Source organism: Streptopelia decaocto (assembly GCF_964273445.1).
Source record: "Streptopelia decaocto genome assembly, chromosome: 5".
Taxonomy (NCBI): domain Eukaryota; kingdom Metazoa; phylum Chordata; class Aves; order Columbiformes; family Columbidae; genus Streptopelia; species Streptopelia decaocto.
This window is the reverse complement of record NC_138659.1, coordinates 63,413,511-63,436,523: the sequence shown is the minus strand read 5'-3', so window position 1 is coordinate 63,436,523 and position 23,013 is coordinate 63,413,511. Positions and strand designations below refer to the sequence as shown.

General features: G+C 44.5%; 1 protein-coding gene across 1 annotated transcript; it reads right to left on the bottom strand.

The window, feature by feature from the left end:
- Positions 1-407: 407 nt before the first annotated feature.
- HABP2 (hyaluronan binding protein 2) lies at positions 408-22,518 on the bottom strand (the record flags this gene model as incomplete). Its single annotated transcript, XM_082054783.1, has 13 exons — positions 408-1,050; positions 1,957-2,102; positions 3,602-3,736; positions 4,084-4,226; positions 5,072-5,318; positions 5,436-5,530; positions 5,967-6,138; positions 6,567-6,686; positions 7,053-7,169; positions 7,615-7,722; positions 8,846-8,974; positions 14,013-14,049; positions 22,450-22,518. 13 exons carry the CDS (start codon positions 22,516-22,518, stop codon positions 883-885), a joined length of 1,686 nt encoding a protein of 561 aa, XP_081910909.1. The 3' UTR covers positions 408-882.
- Positions 22,519-23,013: the final 495 nt, after the last annotated feature.

Below are 23,013 nucleotides of genomic sequence, written 5' to 3'. Positions count from 1 at the left end.
CTATTTTTTATATCCTTACTTAATACCAGTCCCCTGTTTTTCATATCTCTCTGCAGAATCATTGGGCACAAATTACACACTTTGGCTTGCAAAACGTATGAAAACCCAAGAATTATCCAAAACCTTTAAACTCATATTTTTTAATGAGATTTAAGACTTCCTAGATCTCAGTGGTGTTGAAGTTAAGCAAATATATACCAATGTAGATCTGGAGCGTAGTAAGTAATTATCCTCTAATCAGGAATAAAGTAGATAATTCTAATATTGATTTTTTTGTTCTTTTTCAATCTAGAATGCATCACTGATGGTATTTGTGGCTTTTGCCCTACAGAAGTGCTTTTAAAAATAATTCCCCTGGCTGATCCTGCTTCCTCAGATACCAATGGCTGCAGTCTTGCAAACGTAGGCATATTATGATGTTCATGTATGTGAAAAACGGTACTGTCTTTAGGAGCACACACCGAGAGCTTTGAGGTGTCAGGGCCAGATGAGTGCAGAAAAAAACACACCCTAACCAGGGACATGAGGGGAAGAGGGAAAGGGTGACAGTGGCTGAGTCTGCAGAATTTTCAGAACTTGAAAAGCAAAACCAGAAACGTAGTCAATTGCAGCTCTGATTGATTTGGGGAAAAGCTGGAGCTGCTTTACTTTCTTATCTGTTTTGCCTACAAAATGTTGGCAAATTTCAAAGCCCCTAACAGGAAAACTGTCACTGACATTCTAGCACATGCTCTAAGGTTATTTTCAAGATGGTGATGAGGGATGGCCCGTATAGGCCATGAGGAAATGTCAATAAAGGCTTTCAGTCTGAGGCATAATAATAAAAATAAGAAAATATCTCAAGCTTACCAGTTGTCCTTCCAGAGCTGTCTCCTAATGAAGTTACCTTGACTCAGACTGGATTTTGGATTTAATCCAACTGAGAAATGTTGTCACCTGGGTATAGACTCCTGGCTTGTTTCGTAACCCGCACTCGTCACCCCAGCTCACAAGGCCATACACATAGTAGAAGCCGTTTACTACACAAGTTAATGGGCCTCCGGAGTCTCCCTGATGAGAAAAAAGTACACATGTTGAAAATATGAGGCAAAACATGAACCAAAACAAGAATGCTCCTTTCCCATCGTAAGACTTTGGAGCTGTAATGATGGGGTTTTTTTCCTGTCAGATGTGCCATCATATGCTGATGTCCCTGAGTAGGCTTGAAGTCCTGGTACCGGGTTAAACGATATCAGACTTTTTGCATGGACGTTTTTGGGTTTTTTTCAGGTCTGTGACATATATCTGACAAGGCCACATGAAATTTCCCAGGCACAAAAGTGCCAGGCGTTAAGAACCTGAGCTCAGAAAGATAAAGATGTGATCTTTGGCATAAATGAAAACACTCGATCTCTCCCACCCCCCTCAGAATAACTTTATTCTGAGCTGGTTGGTCTCATTTTTTGTTTTACTGGCGATTTCTATTGTGAAGTACGTTTGCAGTGGTAGTTCACACTTCAGGAAACATTGTGCAAACTCTTCCCTATCTTTCAGCAGTATAAATATGAACTTGCTTCACACTTGCACTTGCTGCAATGAAAAGAAATATCAGTCCCGACTTTCCCTGCAAGTCTTAGCTCTGACAGTGAAAATCAGATTAGAACTGGTGCTCATGGCAGAGGCTGTAATAAAACTGAGATAAAAAAAGGCAAGTTTGCAGGTTATTATGACAAATTGCCTCAAAAGCCAAGCTTTCCAGTCTAGTCTGTAGCTTCCACAGATCTGCCTGTGCCTGACAGTGACAACATCAGCTCTAAGGATACACATCTCAAAGTGTACCGAAGAAAGATGATGGCTGTTGAAATACACTGATGGGAGAAACAGATAAATATGCAGCACCCTGCCACAGCTATTACCCTGCACAGCCTGATTATTTACACAAAAAATAAGGGTTCAAATACAGAAAAAGCAACAGACCTGACAAGAATCAATACCGGGTCTCCGAAGATTTCCTGCACAAAACATGCTTTCATCCAGTTTGCGATTGTGTGCTCTGGGTTCATTGCATTTCCTCTGTGAAATCAGCCTGACACTGGCATCTAACAGCTGACTGGATGCTTCACCTATGGGATGTGCACAAAAAAAATGGAGTCACTTTTCTCCCAATGCTGTTACATGTTGTCTTTGTCCAAAATGGGAGCTTCCTTGCCGTTTGGATGGGAAGGGGGAAGAGCAGGGGGAGGGTTGTTCTAACTTGGGAAGAAAAATATGCCTGTCTGGAGTGATAATGGTGGAGGGTTCACTTAGGACATTGAGTTATTGCCTGAATAAAAGCAAAGTCAGGTATTCAGAATCTGGCCCCGATCAGCTCTATCCGTGTAATCCTGCTTTTCAAAGGTGCTGGTTGTCTGCAGCTCCCACGGGTCCCAATGGGACTGCAAGCTGCTCAGCACTTCTCAGGCTGGTGCCATTAGATGTTTTAACATGCAAGCTAATGAAACAGATGAAAACTGAAATTCATACAATATTTAAGGGCAATGATTAATTACAGTGAATCTAAAGACATAACTTGACATCTAAAGGCAATAGCCAGAGTTTCAAAGCACTACATCTGTAGATAATTAAAGGTGGTTTATAAGTTTGGTTCTGCTTGAGTTTCAGGAAATATTCCATTTCTGCAGTGATTTCCTGAAATGCTAATAATAGCTCTGCTCAAAGAAGGAGTCATCTAGTTTGAACACGTACAGGGTACTTGATATTCTTTGTTGGGGGAAAAAAAAAATCCCCATACCCTTTTTAAGAGAGGCTTTTTATTTGGAACTTTTAAAAAATGTCCATTAAGTTCTGTTGGTACATTCTGATCAAATGAACACACTTGTCTCTTGTGGACTTCAATGGGAGTTACATCAGAAGGGAGAATTTGGTCCTATGTATCCTATCAGGCTGTATCAGTCACAAAGTGCTAGGACACCTACTGCAGCCTCAGTGACACATTTTCCTTCTGCTGCTTTACAGCAACACATCAATCAGAACATGAGAAAATGCACTTTTCAGAAAATTGTCATTATCTTTTTTTAAGCATAGTAATTTCTCCCCTTAGGATTTACTGTGGGTAAGAAAAGTTTTGGATAGAGCTGGTTGAACTTGAAAAGCTTTGGATATTTTTCATATATATTTTTTAAAAAAAATTTCAGCGCATCTGAAGGTCCAGATGCTGCTTCTGAAAAGCTTTATCTGACCCAATGGGCTGGAAAACCCTGTGAAAGTTCTCGTCTTCCTTGGTCCTGTCTTGAAGCACATGAAATATACTATAGCCTCTCTCTTGATATATTCTTGCTTCTACCAGTGGCTTCAGATGAAAACATGACGTGATGGCAAGCAAGGGAAAAGAAATGCGCTGGGGATTTTTTCGGAACTCTGAAAGGCTTGGTTGGTCTAACAGCTGGAGATTTCTGCTAATGAGTAACTTCCATGGCAGGGTTTAGCTGTCCTTAGTTTTGAATTCCGTGCCTTGGTTTCACTAAGTGCATAGGTCCACGTTTGGGTTTGGCAACTGCTACTGGAAGTACCGGGCCCCCTTGCCACGGACATACCCACCGGCACCCGGGCAGCCCACCGGTACCTGTCTCTGTCACTCCCCATCCTGCGATGAAACAGTCAGTCCCGGCGGGAAGGGAGGAATTCGGCAGACACGCTGTTTTCACATACTTTGTTTCCACCGCACAGTGACCATTAACTGGCTTCAATTTAAGTAATGCTGGAGAGAAGATCAACAACAACAATAAGTGTTTGCAGCTAATGTTAATCTCTAGTCTTCCTTACCAGTGTGTGACCCAGCTCTGCAAAGCTGCATTTGCTTGATGTGCTATTTGCGCTACGTGCTGGATCTGTCACTATGTTTTTGCTTCCCCCTCACAGCAATTTCTCCCTGCCCATCACAATTCACATCCCAAAGATTCAAATGGCTCTAAATCATAACTTGGCCTAATTATTTCCAGAATATATTCTCAATGGGAGTTTTACATTGACTTTGGTTGGAGAGGGGTGCTTCAAACAACTGAGGCTGGAGGGGAGCCATGTGAATATTCAATAAAAGGAATTTACCAATATCATTGTGTGGGACATTGTTCTTCTCTCGGTATTTGTTATGCACGATGATCTTCTCCACATCAAATATTTGCTCTTGATTCTCTCTCTTCTCAAGGTTTTGCTTCCCAAGGGCGACTTCGAGATATCCTGCTGGCCGGCTGCAAAAAGAAAAGAAGAAAAAGTAAATTACATGCAGACACTGTCTGTCAATGGTGCTGAAAACTTGCATCTTTGGTATCTGGAAGTCAAGATATTGCTTCCTCTTGTAGAGTGTGGCCAGAAGATTTCCTAAGATCGTTATAGGAGTGCTTAGTCAAGGAAGTGGTGGTGTTGGAAAATACATGTTCTCTTAACTTGTCGCAGTCATGAAATAAAATGGTTTAAAGCTTCACGGATACTCTTTTCTTTGCATTTTGGGGAAGAACAACAATGAGCACACAGTCTGTTACTGTGGCTGTGGTGAAGAGTGCAATTGCTTGCTGTTGTCTGGATGTAAAAACATCTGTGCTGGAATGATCTCCAGTGTGTGATTTACTAATTTCCAAGGATAATGGTTTGCAACCTGTTCAGCAAAACTGTTAAAGGAAATGTCGTATTCTAACTAGCTGGCACATAAGCAAATGAAACCAAAATGCATATCTGGAGATCTTAATTATGATGCAATATGTGATGATGCTTATAGCATCCTAATTCCTGTAGTTTTCATGGAGTGCCTTCTTTCATACATTGCAAAACCCTGTTACATTCCTCCTCTTTTCCTCTCACACAACTATTTTAGCTCATTTTAGGTGAGTGGGGGGTAAGTTTGTTTTTTTCAGTAAGCACCATTTTCAAGTATATGTATATTTTCCTGTTTGTGTTGAATTTTTCATATATCTGTTTTCCTTTCAATTTGATTCCCAGCCACCGTTTGGATTGCAAATAACTTGGATTCCAAACTGTCTTTAATAACCATCCTGTTTTTTATCTGTTTATCTACCCAAGGCACAGGTCGTGCACCTACGTAATGCAGTGCGCAGCAGTGAGAACCCAGCACGCTTCAATGAGCACTCCACCACACTGATGTTCGCTGCCTTCTGCAGTCTTTATCTGCAGAGATGCCATCCAGGGATGTTTGCCAGCTGTAGTTTTAGCTCCACCATAGATCCTCTTGAGTGTCCTCTGAATTTCTGGCTGTCCACACGTTTTGAATATTTCATTTGCTCCAGGTGGGTCTGTGGGGCTGTGTGTTAGCCATGGTCTCTCTTCAGCTGTGTTGGAAGAGACAGCAGATGTATAACGCAGACATAACATCAGACTGGAGGAGTGAAGTAACAGGGAGTCACCTACTGCCCTGGGACACCTACAGCTCACTTCTAATTCTTTACCTGTTCTTGAGCAGGGTGAAACATCACAGAAGTCCCATTCCACCTTGTGATTTTTTCTGATGTAGCACCAGGGTTTTTCATCCTCATCGGGATTCCTGCAGGGAACAGCTGAGAGCATCAACCAGTGGGAAAGAGGAAATCTCCACGAAACCAGTGAAGGAGCTGAGGGTGCTTAGGGGAGCAGCCTCATGCTCCTATATGAGAGCCAACTTCCAAAGATACTCTTTCATAAGATTTGACAAAGAAGATGCCTGAGATAAGAGAGTGGGGCTTCTGGCATTTTACTATTCCCATACCTATCTTAACGCTAAGAAAAATGAGGGACCAATTCAGGGAAATAAGGGCTGCTTCTGGAAGCCTCACTTCAGTGTGGTGACTTATGGAATGCACCTCTAACATCCAGGTATTTTATAGACAGGCAGTGTCTAGAAAGATTTGAGATCTTACCATCAGTATACCAAATGCATGAGCAATTTGTCCTCAGTGCTCTTTCTGATATAAATCTCTACAGTTGCTTCTTCAAAATATTACCTGCAGAAGTTATGTTCACCGATGCCGTGAGACTGAGCATCCTCCATAAAGGCATTAATCGGGTAGTCCAAGAGAACTTGGGAATTCCAGTGCAGGCAGGTCTTGCCATTCACTGCTTGGTTCACTCTTCCTCTGTAGTTAGAGGAGGCCCCTTCATAACAATCATCTGATCCTGTAAGAAGACAGTGCTGATATAAAAGTGACTTTTGTCTTGTTCTTTGCTCAAAGTGGTTCCTCTTCCTTCCCTTCTTTGCCTTACATTCACTTTATGAAGGATCAGAAGGGCCTACTGAGTCATGTAATGATATACCTTATAGTACACAGGCCAGAAATCAGAGTAACACCTGTCCAAATTGAAGCTCGACTGACTTCAAATGCCTGAAACCTCTTTGCATGGTAAAGATCTAGCAGCTAAGAGACGTCTTAATGTCAAAAGCAGAATCTCTCCATCAGTGGCCGGGCAAGAAATGGCATTGGCGGGTGGCCTCGGTGTAGTCAGGCACTTGGTGACAGCATCAGTTAGTGTGGCTGTGGGGTAAAGCCAGCTCTTGACTGTCTGGAGGCTTCACCCCAGCCCTCTCCCCCAGAGCTGTGACATACCAATCTCGCAGAATCTCCCTCTGAAAGGTTTGGGGCACTTGCAGACAAATCTTGATCGGGTTTTGTTCCGTATGCAGATACCTCCATTTTTGCACGGGTTTGGTCTGCACGCTGAAGATGCTGTCAATGTGGAAAACAATGGACAGCCTTGTCACACTGCTGAACGCTATAGAGCCACTCGCGTGCCCAATGGAAACTGGGGTGAGCTTCCACTCAGGCTATTGGCTCCAAGCTCTTGAACTCTTGAAGAACCCTCATTACCAGGGTTTTTTCCAGTGACTGAACCACCACCCTGTAAATCAAGCTTAACTCATCACCAACCAGCCCCACAGGTGGGAGCTGTAGCAGACTCAGGCTGGATGATGAGGACAGGACCACCCTCTGAGGTGGGCTGCGTGTGATTTCCCACCACTGACCAGCCATGGTGAGGTGACCTCACTGTGCTGCCCCCACCACAATCCATTCAGCGCCCTGCAGAGTGCTCACCTTGCTGGCAGTTGGGTTGCTTGTAGGGATGATGGCAGCTGCACTGAAAATGAGGTGGGGTAAATGTAATCAGGCAGTCTCCCCTGTGGCACCTCTTCTCCTGACACATATCCTCCACTGTGGAAAACAGAGACACGAGATACTCCATCAACACTTTCGTGTTCACAAGAGCTGCCCCCTCTCAGGGATCATGGGAAGACACGCTTTCTCCTGACACTTCGATGCTGCTTTAATTTGGCTCGTGCCAACTTGGGATTTCACTTCTTGTCCATATTTATGGCAAAAAATCTGCAGGAACAATGAGCAGCTCACCACTTCCCACCTGGAAGGGGATAGAGGAATGTGTTCTGCACACCTGAAGACTATTTTAACAGATACTGCTTTAGACAGACCGTGGTCTGGATGAGGAGCTAAGTGTGAGAACTATGAACATGACTCTGGTGGGCTGTCAAAACCAGCAACAGAGAGCTTATAAAGCCCCGTGTTCACTTCCATTGACAGAGCTGTAACAGTAACATTAGTTGCCAAAACAAGGAGCATAAGCTGGCAAAATAACAATTACCTTTCTCACATGTAGGCCCAGTATATGGCTTGGAGCAGAAACAGCTGAAGCGGCTTCCTCTGTTTACACACCTACCGTAGTTCTTGCAGGGGTTGGAGGCGCACGGGTCTGCTGAGGTAAGAATGGAGATCTTTTAGTTTTACTTTCAGCTTCTCCACCTCCATCACCTGCTTTTTCTTGTCACGCTTTCTGACAGCAGAGGCTGCCTTCCTGGGCACAGCATCCCGTGTAACACGTACTGTGCTTATACATCAGCTCAGCAGCCACAGGAGCAAGTTGTAACAGCTTATTGCAAGCTGTAACAGCTCATGGCTTTGGGTCTAGAGCTCCTCAGCTCCCTTTGTCAAGTCTATGATGCAGCTATAATGGGGTAAGTCCCTTCCTTTGCTCAGGGCCAGTTTTGCCTCCATGGCAGTGGCAGAAGCAGATGCCGTAAAAGCCAGAGCTGGCCCTGAGCATCTGCCTTCACGAACTTAGTGTGGAGGTATCTGGATTTGGCATTGCCTTCATTACAACATGGCACTAAATCTCCCCTAGAAAAGCCAGCCGCTGCTATTACTCTGTGTAATATCCCTGGGTGGCTCTTGGTTGCTCCAAGGGAGGCAGGAACCTCCTGGGAGTCACTTGAGTGCTGGTCCTTACACCGTGCTCAACCTCTCCAGGCTGCCAGGAGCAATTGGTGCTGGGGACAGCCACACACCAGCTCCGCCTGCTTTGTACCAGGGGATAACCCAGGGGATGTTACAGGCAGCTTCCCTGTCTCTTCCTTTGTGTTCCCCGGGCAATCTCAAGGATCCTTTCCTGCTCTCCTGAAGTTTGGCAAAGCAGAAAAAGACAAAAAAAAAAAAAAAAAAAATCAAAAAAACCCAAACCCTGAAACTGAGAAAAGAAAAAAAAAATAAAACAAACCTGCTCTACATTTGGTTCTCAGCATAACTACAGAACATATATCCGATGAAAACAGCAATTACATCTTACAGTGTCTATAGACAAATAAGTCTGTGCTTTTTTTGTAGTAGCAATCAGAAATGTTCTGCATGATCAGAATCCATCCTGTGAAACCCAGAGATAAAACACAGGCTCCTTACAAGAGAAATACAAAGGAGAACACTGCAAACAACCCTCCTAACTCATCCCTTTGATGCAGGCGTTTTGAGAGGAGGCTGGCAGCCACGCTCCTGCTGCAAGCGCAGGGTTGGGATTTTACCCCTTCCTCGCCTCTCAGAGCTACCTGTGCTGGTATCGCTGTAGCCATAATAGTCCTCAAACCAGTCAGGGTCCTCCACCGCCTGCCGCCGGCTCAAGGAGTTCTGCTCTGGTTGTACGTACTCGTCATAGTACTCGTAGTCATCAGCCTCATCTGCAGGGAGGGGTGAGAAGAGGGTGGAAGAACAGAGGAATTAAAACTGCTAGAAGGAGAGAAGGTATGAAAGAACTTATTCCCTGGGATGGATAGTTCTTTCCTCCTTCAGTCTCTTTGGGATGTCTGTGGATCTAGAGCTTGCGTCATCTTGAGGACCAAAGACGCTGTTCAGCTCCAACTTGACGTGGGCAGAGCTCACTCAGCATGGCCACCGCAGAGAAGCGCTGTCACCCAGCTCTGCCCTCCCTGCTGCTCCTGAGGTGCTGGGCCCCTGGATGCTCAGCCGGCTCCTGTGGTGGCAGCCAGGACACCCCGGAGGGGACACAGCGGGGCTCTGGAGGCGCGGGCACGAGCACCCCGCTTGGCACCACAGCCGGGGAGATGCTGGTGGCTGCTCCCAGCACAGTGAGAAAAGGAGATTCAGATTCCTACAAGAAGAAGAGGTTTTCCTTGCATAGCTGCTTTGATCACCAGCACCACCGCTGGCACAGTACGAGGCACGACCTCTGGCAGGCGGGTGCTCGCTGCGTGTGGGGACTGAGAAACCCACGCCGAGGCAAATCGCAGGGGAACAGCAGCCCAAGACACCTGCACACCCCTGTGGCTCCCTGTCCTCAAAACCCTTTCCGAGGGGTGAGAACCTGGTGCAGCAGACACGTACTGGAAAGCCCATCCTCACCTCAGCCGAGCCTGCGGCCACCCCGCAGCCAGTGTCCTCCCCGGGACCCCCGCCAGCGGGACCCCCAGCTCTGCCAGCCCGCGTTTGGAGGGGTGGTTGATTAAAGAGGGCTGGCAGCTCCTCGCACAGGTACGGCTGCTGCTCTGGTGTTTCAAAGACAAGCTATGGTAATGAGCAAAGCTAAGTTACGTACAGAGACATTTTAAAAAGCTCTCCCCTAGGGCTGGACCGATGGCCCCATGGATAATGCTCTGCCTTGAACTGATTATCGACTGCATTATCTTAGTTTTCTCTCCTCATTCATTCGCTTGCAGCCTTTATCTTTATTCTTTCTTTGCTTCTGAAAAAAAAATCCACTTTTGTACAATGGGTGTTTTATATTTCATATTAAAATAGAACAGTCTTTTTTTTTTTTTTTTCCTACAAGCCAACTCTCATTTCTCACCAAAAAAAAAAAAAAAAGAGGAAAGTTTCACCTCATTTATTGCTATGTCAAGTCAAGACTCCTTTTCCTCAGCTCATTATTTCCACAGGAGCTGAGTCTCGACAGTGTGCAAGTGTTGCAGAAGTGTGTGCCGTGCTGAGGAACAGAAGGATCTCGCTGGAAGATAAGGACATTGTCTACCGTGAACAAAATTAAATTTAATGTGATGTAGTTAAGAAAGGAAAACAAAAAGAGGGTTTTGCCTGAAATTCAGCCTGCAAGCTCACTGTGTCGGAGGGGAGATTTTGCAAGCAAGCTTGAGTTTGAGGGAATTGTCTGAAGTAGTCTGATTTTGTTTCCTCTGTTTACTTTCAAAATCTTAGTGGGGAACGTTGGCTTTTATTCTACAGAGGCTTTAAAGAAGTTCTCTGAGGTATGGGGCAGCCCTTTTTATGGAGAACTATACCTGCTAAAAGTTATGAAGGACGAACAGGGGAGTTACAGCTGCCAAAAGCAGACTGCAAACATGCCCAGCGTGCTTTACAGAGGCTGGCGAGGACTCTCTTCAGTTGTCAGAAGAAAAACAAGTGCTCCGAATGAGCACAAATAGCTAAGCCATGGTAGAAGCATCTACTGTGATTTTTAAACCAACTGCTCAGCGTTCAGGAATGACAGCACTGTCACTTCATTTTGTTACATTGGCATTATTTCCTAGCAATGGATTAATCATTTATTAACTACACTTATGAAGTTACTTGTTGGCTCATTATGAACTGTTTCAAGCACATCTCTGTGTTAAAATGCAGGTGGCCAAGGTGCAATTCACATTTTGCATCTCTGGCGTTTCTACCAGGTGGAGGAGCACAAACCCCTGTTTGCACTGATGGGGTGGATGACCTCCGGGCAGTTTTTGGGACAGGCTAATGCACCCCTGAGGCCAGGCTGGCACCTGGCAGCATGTCTGGGTGTCCAGGGCTGAAGTCAAGTGGGCAGCACCAAGCGAACCCCTCACAGGGTGCCAGTTACCATTGAGAGAAACTTTATGACCAAGCCATGGAGTTAAGGGCGCATGTGTAAAGGGCTTGGGAAATGTCATCAGACCCTTTTGGGTACCCTGATTCCCATGTGCATATTGGGAGTCAAGAAGCTGAGCTGCTTGGCTGGGAGACCAGCCAAGGTGACACAAGAGGGCAGCCGACCTGAGAAATCAGCAGCATCCCTGCTTGCTCCATCGCCATCCCTCTTTATGAAACTATGAAACAGAAATAGCTTCTACAGGACACATGAGTGATGCTTCTCATCACCCAACCACACTGTGTCCTCCCCAGCTGCATGAAGCAGTGAAAAACAAAGAACAGAAACCCCTGACTTGGATATATGACATAAAACTAAAAGAAGTCTTCTTATTTATCATTGCTTCTACACTAAATAACTACTTGGCTTCCACATCTCTTATTTAAGAAGTGCTCCCATTCCATTTTTTTAATTATTCATAACAAGCCATAGGTTTAGTAAAGCAAAAACAACACTTTTAAAAATCTGAGCACATAATTAATGCACAAAGTCTGATACACTGGTTGATTTAAACATATTACTAAATCAGAGTGTTCACTCTTTGTAAGTGTTGGAAAACCTTAACATGCTTAAAAAAAGCAGTGATCTGACATTTGTCACTGAAATGTGACTATTACATGAAATTAAATTAGATATCCTGCATGCAAATTTTCAAAGAATAACTTTCCTCTGTGTAGTACAAAAAAGTCCCCCATAATTGATAGGCAGAGATTGACTTTTAAAGCTTCAAATCAGCTTTGAGGTCTGGGTGATCTTTTAAACTGCTTAAGCTTTCATCTGCAGTTTTTCACATTGCCAAGAGCTGTCAATCAAGTGATGGATTTCTGATCAATATCCCCTTGTTCATTAGCTTACACGGGCTCTCTGTTACGGAGAGAACAGATATCCCAACACTGGCAGTCACACTGTTTTCAAAACCTTCCCTGGATCAAGTCATGACTAATGTTCCGAGTGGGAAAGTGATGCATTAGGATGCCATCGAGTGACCTGCATGGCGAGGTAACTTTGTTGGACTGCAGTTGTCAAGATGACTGATGTGCAAAGTTAAAGCCTATTGCCAACACACATCAAGAGCGCCAGAAAGTACCCAGCGTTTATTCAAGCTCTCTGAACCTCTGGGGATTGACTGAAATCTGGCCTAATTTATACAGGATGAGTTTTCCTACCACTTTTCTAAATACTTTTTGTCTCCAGCTCTGAGAAAGATGTAGTGTTATTTTTATGAGGCCGAAATCCTGACTGTATTTTAAATAATGAGATGTCCCCCATTTAATTCTGCAGAGACGAGACCTCACAGTATTTCCTCCCTTCCACGCCGGATGTGGCTGGGAGTAGCTGCGACTTCAGAAAGAAATTGCGAAAGAAGAGAGACCAGCCAACAACAAAGCCGGCAAACCTTTCAAATAGTTTTGCGGCTGTAACTTAAAAGCAGTTTTGCAGCGCTTTTCCCTCAGAGGGACGGCGCTGGGAGAGGTGACCGATGACGGCTCAAGGAGCGGGGAATCGAGGGAGGACGGGGAGCGGGAGATGGCAGGGAGGGTGGAGGGTGAGAGGTGAGGACCTCAGAGCATAGGGGAGGGAATGAATTAAGACACTGTGAAAACTCCACCACTGAAAAGAACATCAGCCAGCTTGCACAAGGCTCGTGCATAAAGCCTGAAGCCAAGTGCACAGACTCTGTGGCCAGATACTTGCAGAAGCCAAATACTGAGCTCAGATGCACAAATTATTTGGAAATTTGTTTTTTGCACACATCTTGTTAGAAGAGCAACATTGATTTGGTGAAAGAGGCAGTGCTGTATGAGCTATGAGGCAGCTGGACTCACAGGTTTGAGCTGGGAGCCAAAACACCACTGGAGTGAACAGGAACGTGGCTGAATAACGAGTGCATGGTAAAAGCCACACTTTTTTTTTTTTTTTTTCCAGGAAAAGGAGCAAAATTAATGTAATACTTCATTAGCTATAAATTATGAACTCAGATCTAAGAGCTACTGAGATTAAGAGGAGGAAGAAATACTAAAATACACAAAAATACTAAACTTAGCAATAAACCCATGATCCTCCATGTGGACCAAGCAGGCTGCAAAAGGATATAAAAATCCTCACACAATAGCTACAGATCCTCACACAACATTGATCACAGCTTTTCTCTTATCAACATCTTAATGCTACAGAGCTTTCAATGATTTTTACTTGCATAAGCTTGTAAACACTTTTTGAATCTTCTTGCACTGTGGACAAAACCTCGCAGAAATAAGTTCCACAGTTAGATCTATTTTGCACGGGAAAGTTAGCCTTTGTTTATTTGACCTTCAATTTGCGCACACAGACAGGCTCTTTGCTTATCCTTCTGTGAGGTTTGCAGCCCAGCACTATGACTTGTCCTCCAGCCCATGACCCACCGTGTCACCCACAGGTCCCCAAAGCTGTGTTGAGCACAAGAGGCACAAGAGCACAAGAGGTCACAGAGTGTCAGGAAAGTCCTGGCTTGGCACAGGGCTGTGAGTTACAGGTGCAGTCTAGCAGCACCCCATGATCAGCTGCAAATTGGTACTGCTGCTGGGGCTCTGGTTTGGGCTCCAGGGTACCAGACACACTCCCGGCTGGGACCCAGTGCAGTATTGTCTCCTGCACCGATGCAGAGCACACGTAGAGGTCTGAAAGTGCTCACCATATTGCTTGTCAAACATCAAACAGACTTTCTACATGATCACAGGCTTGATTTTAAGCTCAGAAAACCTGTGCGTGAAGTTATTAAAACTCAGCGCTGGACACTAGCAAAGGCTATCGATGGACCAGGTCACCAGCCTCCCAGTTTTGTATGCAGGAGTTAAAATTAAGAAGTGGAAACCACTTACCCGTCAGCAGGTCGGGCAGGGAGAAGTGCCAGGAAGCCTGCGTGAGATAAAAAAAGGCAAAGAGTCAGTATCTGAAATCAAAAGCCAACACTGAGCTTGGTCTATGGCGTAGTTTCCAGGTGCTGGACATCCAGATAAGCTCGTTACCCAATTTGGAGATAAGTGGGCTGAATTTTAAGAGTTCTTTCAAAAGACTATCAAGATGTTTTTAAAAGCCCACAACCCGTGCAGGATCTCTGGCTTTTCTGAGCATCCAGCCCAAGTTGCAGGGCTGATGTGCTTTGGGAAAAAAAACCTGTCCTGAACAAGTTAAATTGCCTTTTTGCTTACTAAGTGACCACACACACCAACTATTTGTCCAGCTTCTCTGAGATACCAAGAGAGGCCATGGTCCAGCTGGCTGCCCAAGCCAGAGGCTGGGACAGGGCAGAGATGGGCACTGCGGCACAGGAGCCTACGCCTGGTGCAGCTGGTGGGACCTGGACCTCTGAGCTGGAAGGTTGTCAACAACCTTTGCACGGTGGAGAACATCTCTGGCACTTCCCATGAGGAAATGCCATGTGTCTGACCTCCAATGTGGGGCTCCAGCCTTTTCTGTTTGGCTCATGACCAAGGGCAAGGGACAAAAGGGGACAGAAGAAGAAGGAAAACAGCTCTCAGGCTTTGAAGAGCATGAGTGATGTTTGTCTGAAAGAAGATGCACTGACTCCACACTGGGACACATCCCTTGTATGACGATTTCAGCTCATTTCCCCTCTTGCTCTAAATGCCAGCTGCGGACAGGATTACCTGCCTGCCATGAGAGTACACATGCCAACAGCAGGTGTAAAAGAGATTTGGAGCTGCTATTCTTCAACCCTTACATGATTTGTGAGAAAAACACATATTTCCAAGCAATTTAACACATGTAATAAAGACAGCCTACATACACACACATTCACACATGGTCATTATGTGCACCTATGCACTGATACAGGTACAATTAATTGTAAATATACACCCTCTTTACTTGTGTATTACAGATCTATAAACTATACAGGAGAAAGACATTCTCAGTTAACTCTGGTTGTGGCTAAGAACAAATGAATCAGAAGCAATGAATAAGAAACAGGACAAAAAAAAGCTCAGAACTCACATTTGTGAATATTATCTGGAATATATAAATGAGCTTTTGCTTCGGGCACATTTGTGTCCCTCTCGTGTTTGAGCCAGGGAGAACAGACACTCCAGTACTCCCTTTCCCACTGACTTTAATGAGAGCAATGTCCCCTGAACCCCTCAGCAGAGCCCCTTTCCAGGTGCACTTAAGTGAGCCACACACAGATAACTAAATCCTTTGCAGCTGGGAGGACACACACACTCACACAATTGCCCCTCCAGAGTGAATATAGAGACAATGGTAAATGAGAAGGCTGTAAAAGCTCTGCCCTTGCTGTAGCTATTTCCTGAGTGCAGGTACAGGGTTTGTCAGATCCTTTGCCAGACTCCAATGGAGACTGTAGAAGGAAAGGGTCTAATTGCTCCATTTACAATTAGTGGTAGTGTTCGTCCATAAACACAGACCAAAACAAACCCTGCAAGTGTACTCCTCTCTTTTGGATGAACAGATGAAAGAACGAACTAGGAAGCAGGATGAAGCAAGAAATATTTCATCTCCCTCCCCAGCTCTCCGAGGTGCCCTGTTGTGTTGTTTGCCTGATGGGGTCAGAAAGGGTTTGGGGGCAGAAGGGTTTGACTTCAGTGAGATCACGAAACCTTCCCTGCACTCAGGGCACCACATGGGAATGTCAGTGGGTTTCAGTCCAGGCAGAGTGAGGTGTGGGGCATGACTGCATCATGTTCTTCTGCGCCTCAGTTTCCCTCAGCTGTAGATCAGAGATGATAGTCTCACAACGCCCAAGGGGATGGCTCACACACTAATGAAAAAAAAAGATGAGAGACCTAGCACTCTCTTACACTACTTTCTTTTCCAGGTCACTCACCTACCCCTTCCATCCAAGTGCTCCTGCATAGGCAGAGCTGACTGTGAAAGGGCAGATACCCTAAACTCCCTCTTGCAGTAAACTGGTGCCCTAGAAACATTCAGGTTTCCAGCAACATCCTTCAGAGCAGGCAGTGGCTTGTACTCTAGGGCGGCTGAGTCCCAAATGCTGATTCCCGCTTTTGGATGAAAACCTCTATCTTGATGCCACAGTACAAATGTTATTGGGAACAAAATCTCCTGGAGCACCTGGGACTGAGATTCCAGGAGTTGATCTTTATTCAAAGGCTCTCGTGTCCCGTTTTGTCCTGGAGCTTTTCCCCTTCATGTGCCTGTCAAGAGCTCCAGCAGCAGAGCCATGGGGGATATAAAACCCCAGGCAGAGCCGATCTCTTGGCATGGAAACTTCTCCCTTCTGAGGTCCACTGGACCACTCAGCAGCCCACAGTAGTCTTGAAGCATTTTCACCCCTGCTAGCCAGCATAGGGCCAAATTTTAGCCTTTTGGTTCCCTACAGGAAGCTTTCCATGGTGTTGTGCAGCAGAGGAGGGAGAACTGCTCGCCCCTTCCCTCCTGCCTGTTTGAGCTCACCCTTTCCTCAGTGCCTTGAGGGGCTGTGGGATGCAAAATGCATGATGAGGGATGCAGAATGTGGGATGGGTGATGTGGGATGCAAGAAGCAGGATGAGGGATGCAGAAGGAGGTTGTTAAGAGGGGGACGCAGGTTGGGGAGTGCAGGGTCAGGAGTCCAGGAGGGGGCTGCAGGAGGGGTACAATCAGGGGCAGTGAAGGCAGAGCCCCCTTCTCCTGCCGTGCCGTATTGCTCATGGCCAGCAGAGGAGGATCTTGTCCTTCTGACGAGGTGCAATACTGAGCCCAGACAGGAGCAAGATTCAAACAAAAGGAGGAGGAGAAGGAAGGAGGGGAGAGGAGAAATTAGATTGTGAGGCTGGTTTCACCAAACAGTCTCCTTGCTCGACACTGATACTTTGTGTGCTCTCTCAAGAGGGAATAAAATCACTGGATCCTGTTCGTAGCAGGTCCACAGAGACAGGGGATGAAGCTGGAAGAACTTGCAAAGAGCAATTTTAAATTTTATTACTTTGGGCTCATAAAAAAGGAACACTGAAAAAAAAAATATCAGGAGAGACATTTTTAATGGGTAGCAGTGCATTGTTGTGCATGGAGTAGATTACATTTATAAGGCTCTTTTAAAAAATGGTGGAAAAATGGCTGAAATTAAAAATATCCTAATTTCACCTGACCTTTGTTGCCATCATCATAATGATTAGCACTTCACCAAAGCTTCATTCCTCCACAGAGCCATCAAAACTCTGCTAATTAGGCTTTGTACCAAGGTTAAACACTGCAGATACATGATACTCTCCGTTTTTCCATTTCAACTCCTCAAGAAAGAGAGACTAATGAAATGTAATAGATTTCAAACAGTAATGCCAGAACCATGAGCTTTCTTGGTCTCAGGACAGAATCCTACATCTCTCTCGGACCAAAATGTCCAGTTTATCTCTGGCAATTCTTTCTGAATAAAGCCAGGAAGATTTGACCCCAAATTCAAGAGAAATCATTTACAGCTGCCACGGGCATTCTGCAGCTGAACTGTTGATTGTGTCTCAGGTACATTTTCTACCCCTTATAACAATCAAAATGAATAATTAAAACACAAAAGCAGGTAGAGAAACAGCACAAAAGCAACAATGCAGGGTAAGGCTGTGAATTTACATCTGTGCAAAACAGAATTCCAGAGAAGACAGTGTAGCTACTCAAGCTGTCTTGACAGACGGGCAGAGGGATGAAAACTAACTCTACACACATACACACCTTACAACAAAGCACTACAGGTGTTCAAAAATTAAACTGCATTGATAGGAATTGGCCTATTCACTTAATTGCACTAAGTTGTGCAAATTATCCTGCAACCTGCCGCAAAGTGGCCTCCACAGCAGCAAAACAAATATTTCCCCTTTCACTTGTTCTTCTCTACAGTTACAGCTTTGTAGCCGAGAAGGAGGTGGGATGGGGATGAACTGGAGAACAAGCATGGATATTTGATCAACTTCCATCCACGACTGACATAAGGCGCGAAGGAGCCATGAGGGCAGGCACAACTCCTGCCTTTTCGTAGTGAACGCCTTGATCCCACTGACAGCTCTCAGTGGGAACCTTTGTCTGGGCTTCTCGCCAAAGGAGGAGGGAATCGACAGTTCTGATGCTCTTACAATCGGCCAGATTTTTGCCTGCAACCATCTTGGATAGTGACAGTCTTTGAACTTCAAGGGAAAGTGGCTTTTCCAGCAATGACATTGTGTTTCTCAGCCAAAGCCATGGTTGCAGTATAATGAAAGCAGGGTATATTATCATCTGGAGCACACATGCAACACATGTTGTATTTTTAGCCTGGGAAACCATTCTCTGAAAGGATTCCACCAAAACCACTGAGTTCTTCACCTCTCTGCTGGCAAGATATCTCCTGCTTCCACACTGTACTGCAATGTGTGCCTCAGAGTAAATGACATGTTCTTTAGTGACTGGTCCCAGGAGACCCAGAGAAGTTCAAATGTAAACTCTTTATTTGACTCGTTATTCAGTTGTGAACATTTCCATGGCAGCATGTGATAAAAAACGCATGGGGATCCAGGAAAGAAGCAGTAGCCCTTAGATGTGCTGCTGAAACCAGCTTGGTTCATAGAATCACATAATAGTTTGGGTAGGAAGGGACTTTCAAAAGTCATCTAGTCCCATCCCTGCCATGAGCAGGGACATCTTCACCCAGCTCAGGTTGCTCAGAGCCCTGTCCAGCCTGGTCTGGGATGTCTCCAGGCACGGGGCATCTACCACCTCTCTGGGCAACCTGGGCCAGTGTTTCACCACCCTCATTGTAAAAAACTTCTTCCTCCTTTTTAGCCTGAATCTCCCCTCCTTTAGCTTAAAACCACTACCCCTAGTCCTGTCCTAACAGCCCCTGCTAAAAGTCTCTGCCCAGGAGTTACCTGCTCCTGTTTTCCAAGAGATCAAAGTTTCCAAGTTAATCTTTGCACCGTGAGAGATGGCTTTGTAGCAGCTGGCTGTTTTTAAAGTTGCTCACTGGTAGATGAGGTGTGCTTGTACTCCCAGGTGGAAAACTGGGTCAGCCTTGAATGCCACAGCAAGGAGAATCTACCAAACCTGTGTCAAGGGGGCTGCAGGAGCCAGCCTTGTCACACTAACACAAGTGCGCTACGCTATCAAACACTTTTGCAGCCGGTGCTGGGAATGCAGGTTATACCACTCGACTTAAAGCTTATGCAAAGTCATTAAGTGCCTTTAGTTACACGGGATATCAACCTGCATGCTTCAGGGCATAAGCTGATTGCCTTCGGGGGTCAGCGAGGAACGCTTCCCTCTCAGAGAGTGCCGTGCACAATTAGCTGGGGGCACTCCCAGGGCTTTGTTGCTTTCCTGCTGCATCAGGCAAATTTAGGCGAGCGCTGCAGAAGGGCATTACACCTGATGGGCCAGAAATTGAGAAGGGCTTGACAGCATTCACTTCTCTTTGCGGTGATCGGCTCGTGATGCTATGGAACATAAAACTCTCTCGTGAGCGGCGCAGCACTGCAGAGAGGGTGAGGGGAGCAAAAGTGGGAGTTTGATACAGAAACAGATCTGTTGATGGGTAGAAAAAGATGTCAGAGAGAGATCACTTTGGGATACCCTCAAATGTTGGTCTCCAAGCACATGAGGCAAGGAAAGACCTGTACTGCTGGTAACAGCTTCCTGTCCGCTGTGGGCCACTTGTCATAGGCACTGATGATAAGTTTTCTTTGCAATTGTTTGATCTTAAAGTGATGCTTTAATCCTTCCCTTTTCCGCTAGCCAGTGCACATGCTTATTGGACTGTGAATGGCTGGTCACTTCAAAACACTTTCCATCACAATGAAGCCAGCATCAAGTTTTTGAAGTTCCAAAATATTTGGTGAAGAGCCACCTCTGCTTCTCTGACTCCGGCATTCCTTCCTCTCTGTTGATTAAAATCGCTGTTTTGTTGTGGGTTTTTGTCATCGTTGTTGTTGTATTTTTTCTTTTTGTTTGTGTTTTGGGTTTTTTTTGGTGTGTGTTTTTGTTTTGGTGCTTTCAAGCGTGTGCTTGAAGCACATTTGGTAGTTGTTAAACAGGAGCTGCAGCCTGGTGTACAAGCAGCTCTTGCAGATTTCTCTAGCCCAACTCAGCACAAGGTTTAAGCATCCCATTTAAATCTACGTGTGTTTCAGAAAAGTTGTTTCAATACAAGCCCAAGTCAGGGAGGACAGGTAGCTGAATTGCTGTGTCTGTGTGCGGATACAACTTGCTCCAGCAGAGCTGTTTGGATTTCTTTTTGGCACAGGAATACTTAGCAATACAACAGCTTGTGGCAGGTACATTTCCACTACAGTATCTTCCTGAGTAAAAATGTATTGTTTTCTCTAAAAGTTCCTGTTCACATGACTTTGATGTGTGTATCAGTGAGCACCTTCTATAATTAAAAGAAAAGAAGGGAAAAACAACACCACCACCACAATCTGAGAAGACCTGTCATGTCTGAAGACAATCTTTGGTGCAGTTGCATCATATATGCTAAAATAAAGGATAAAATTTGTTCTCCCTTGCACTCATAATGAAACTTCCTGCCTTTTATGGAGTTAGTTTGGATTCATACAGGTGAAATCAGTTTGTCTTCAGGTAATACAAAAGAACGAAATGGAAATTTTTGCCTCAGGGTCCTTCTCCAAACCCTCCAGATGCATGAATGTCTCAGTGCTTTCCTCTTCTGTTTTGACTGACTCAATATGAGCTGCTCCCTAAATCTACATTTGACTTCTGTATTTCACCAATAACACATATTAAGCAGAGTGCTACTTACCAAAACTCCCAAAAACAGATTCAAACAAAAATGAGAATGATAAAGATAGATACTTCAGGGAAAGGATGGAAATAGGATTTTAAGGGTGCTTTCCATGGTTTCAGCAAAGTGCAATGTCTGTCCTTTCTTCATTCAAACTATTTCAGTGCAACTTTTTCTTTGAAATGAATCGTTAAGGCAAAAATGTCCTCTCATAATGTGTTTGTCATGCAATGGTCATGTCACGGCGACTCATTCCCCTCTTTTTTTATTCTGGGATCCATGCCAAGTGCTAAGCCAGAAAACCTTGTTATATTAATTATGAAGTAAAACCATGTTTTATTAAAAACTAGCCTGCTGAATAATCTGTCGTGCTGCTTTTCAGTGACAGCAGAATTGCTTTTGCATTTTAACAATGTTAATGAATTTTCAGGGGAGGAGGGAGATATGCACTACATTTTCCACAGTGATATTTAGAACAAAGTCAGATTAGGATTGTCAAAGCTAATGAATCAATCTAACACTTAGGACTAGTTAGGAAAAATCTGTGCAAGACTTCGTGTTGTCTAAGACTGCACCTACATCTTCCTCACTAAGTGCAAATTAACACAACCAGCTTATTCATATTAGATTGGGTTCTCACAATGTCTGTAAAACTGGCATTGAACTACCCTAGAACTGATGCCCTCAGTAAGCTGCCACATGCTCTGGTGGATCAAGTATGGAATATCCACTGCCATCAGCAGACAGATAGTCCTGATGATACACTAATTAATAAATACCTTATTGTGCTGTGAAAAATCACTGATTGCAAATCCAACAAGCTCTTCAAAAAGATCCATAACCCATTAAAAGTCCTTACTATATATTTTTCATAAAGGACTCAATTTAAACATGTCAGCATCTGAAATTTTGCAACGCATTTCAGTAAATGTAAACCTGCGCACACAGGATCCCTCGATGAGAAAGCAGAGGTTTGAAAGAACCTCAGATTACTTCTTAAGAAATTCTACTTGATCACAGTGCTTGGAGGAACAAAATAAATGTTTAAAAAAATGACTTTTAACTTTGCTTTGGTTACGAGTAATTCTTTCAGTCCTCTTTAAAGAGGAGATGAGTAAGTCTGGGTAGGTATATCAAGCTCTGCTGGAGCAAGGCTCTGGCCATCTCTAGCTGTGTTGAATATTTTGCTGTCAACTTTCCTTCCACGTTAGTGGCAATGATAATTCAGCCACCCAAAACATATGGCTGGGGTAAATTTTACCTTTGATGAAAGAGCTGGCAAAACTGCCAAGCCAGCTCATACCCCTGGCCTGTTTAATCTGATACCTGGTCCCATCAGTGTGAGAGGAGCAGCCCACACTGCAGCCCCAACGTGGCTGGTCACAGCAGCAAGGTGGCCATTGAGCACACCCAGATGGCCCATTCTTTGTCACTGCAGATGTCTGCCCCCCAAAAACATGGAGCGTCCCCCCTTATACAGCATTTCACTCAAACATCTCACTTGTACCGAAAAGCAGATCCTCAGATAATGTTCCTGTAGCTGGCCCGTGGCAAGAAAAGGAACAGAAAAACATACTCACGCACAAATATATGTTCCCAAGAAAAACGACCAGTGGAAGAACCTGAAGGGCCGAAGCACTGTTCACCATCCTTATGCTTGATTTTACTTTAAATTAGCCTTTTCTTCTTGCCTACGTTTTTTCAGACAAGACACAATCATTCGAGGGTGAGCTAATTCAGTGCAAATAATTAACCATGCTTCAAATATTGTTTAATGTTCAACGGATTGCCCTGATCAAATAAGTGCATCCTGTCCAGATAATCACTGCATTGACCACTGGAAAATGTTTCAAATCAGTAAGTATCAAAATGGGAATAGTATAAATTAACAACGGAACAAAGTATTTTTCTTGTATTAGAATTATTTTTTTATTATTATTGTCAATTGAAAAAAAGTATGAATTAGACTTACTTTTCTGCCTTCTACCTGAAAAAAATAGTGAGATCTAGTTAGAAAATGTAAGGCTTTTAAAAACATGAAAGTGTGCTTTTTATTATTTTCTAAATTTCAAACATTAAGGTTCATGTTCTCAAGCATTTGTCCACAAATGTGAGAACCCAGAATCCTTTTTTTAATAAAAAGT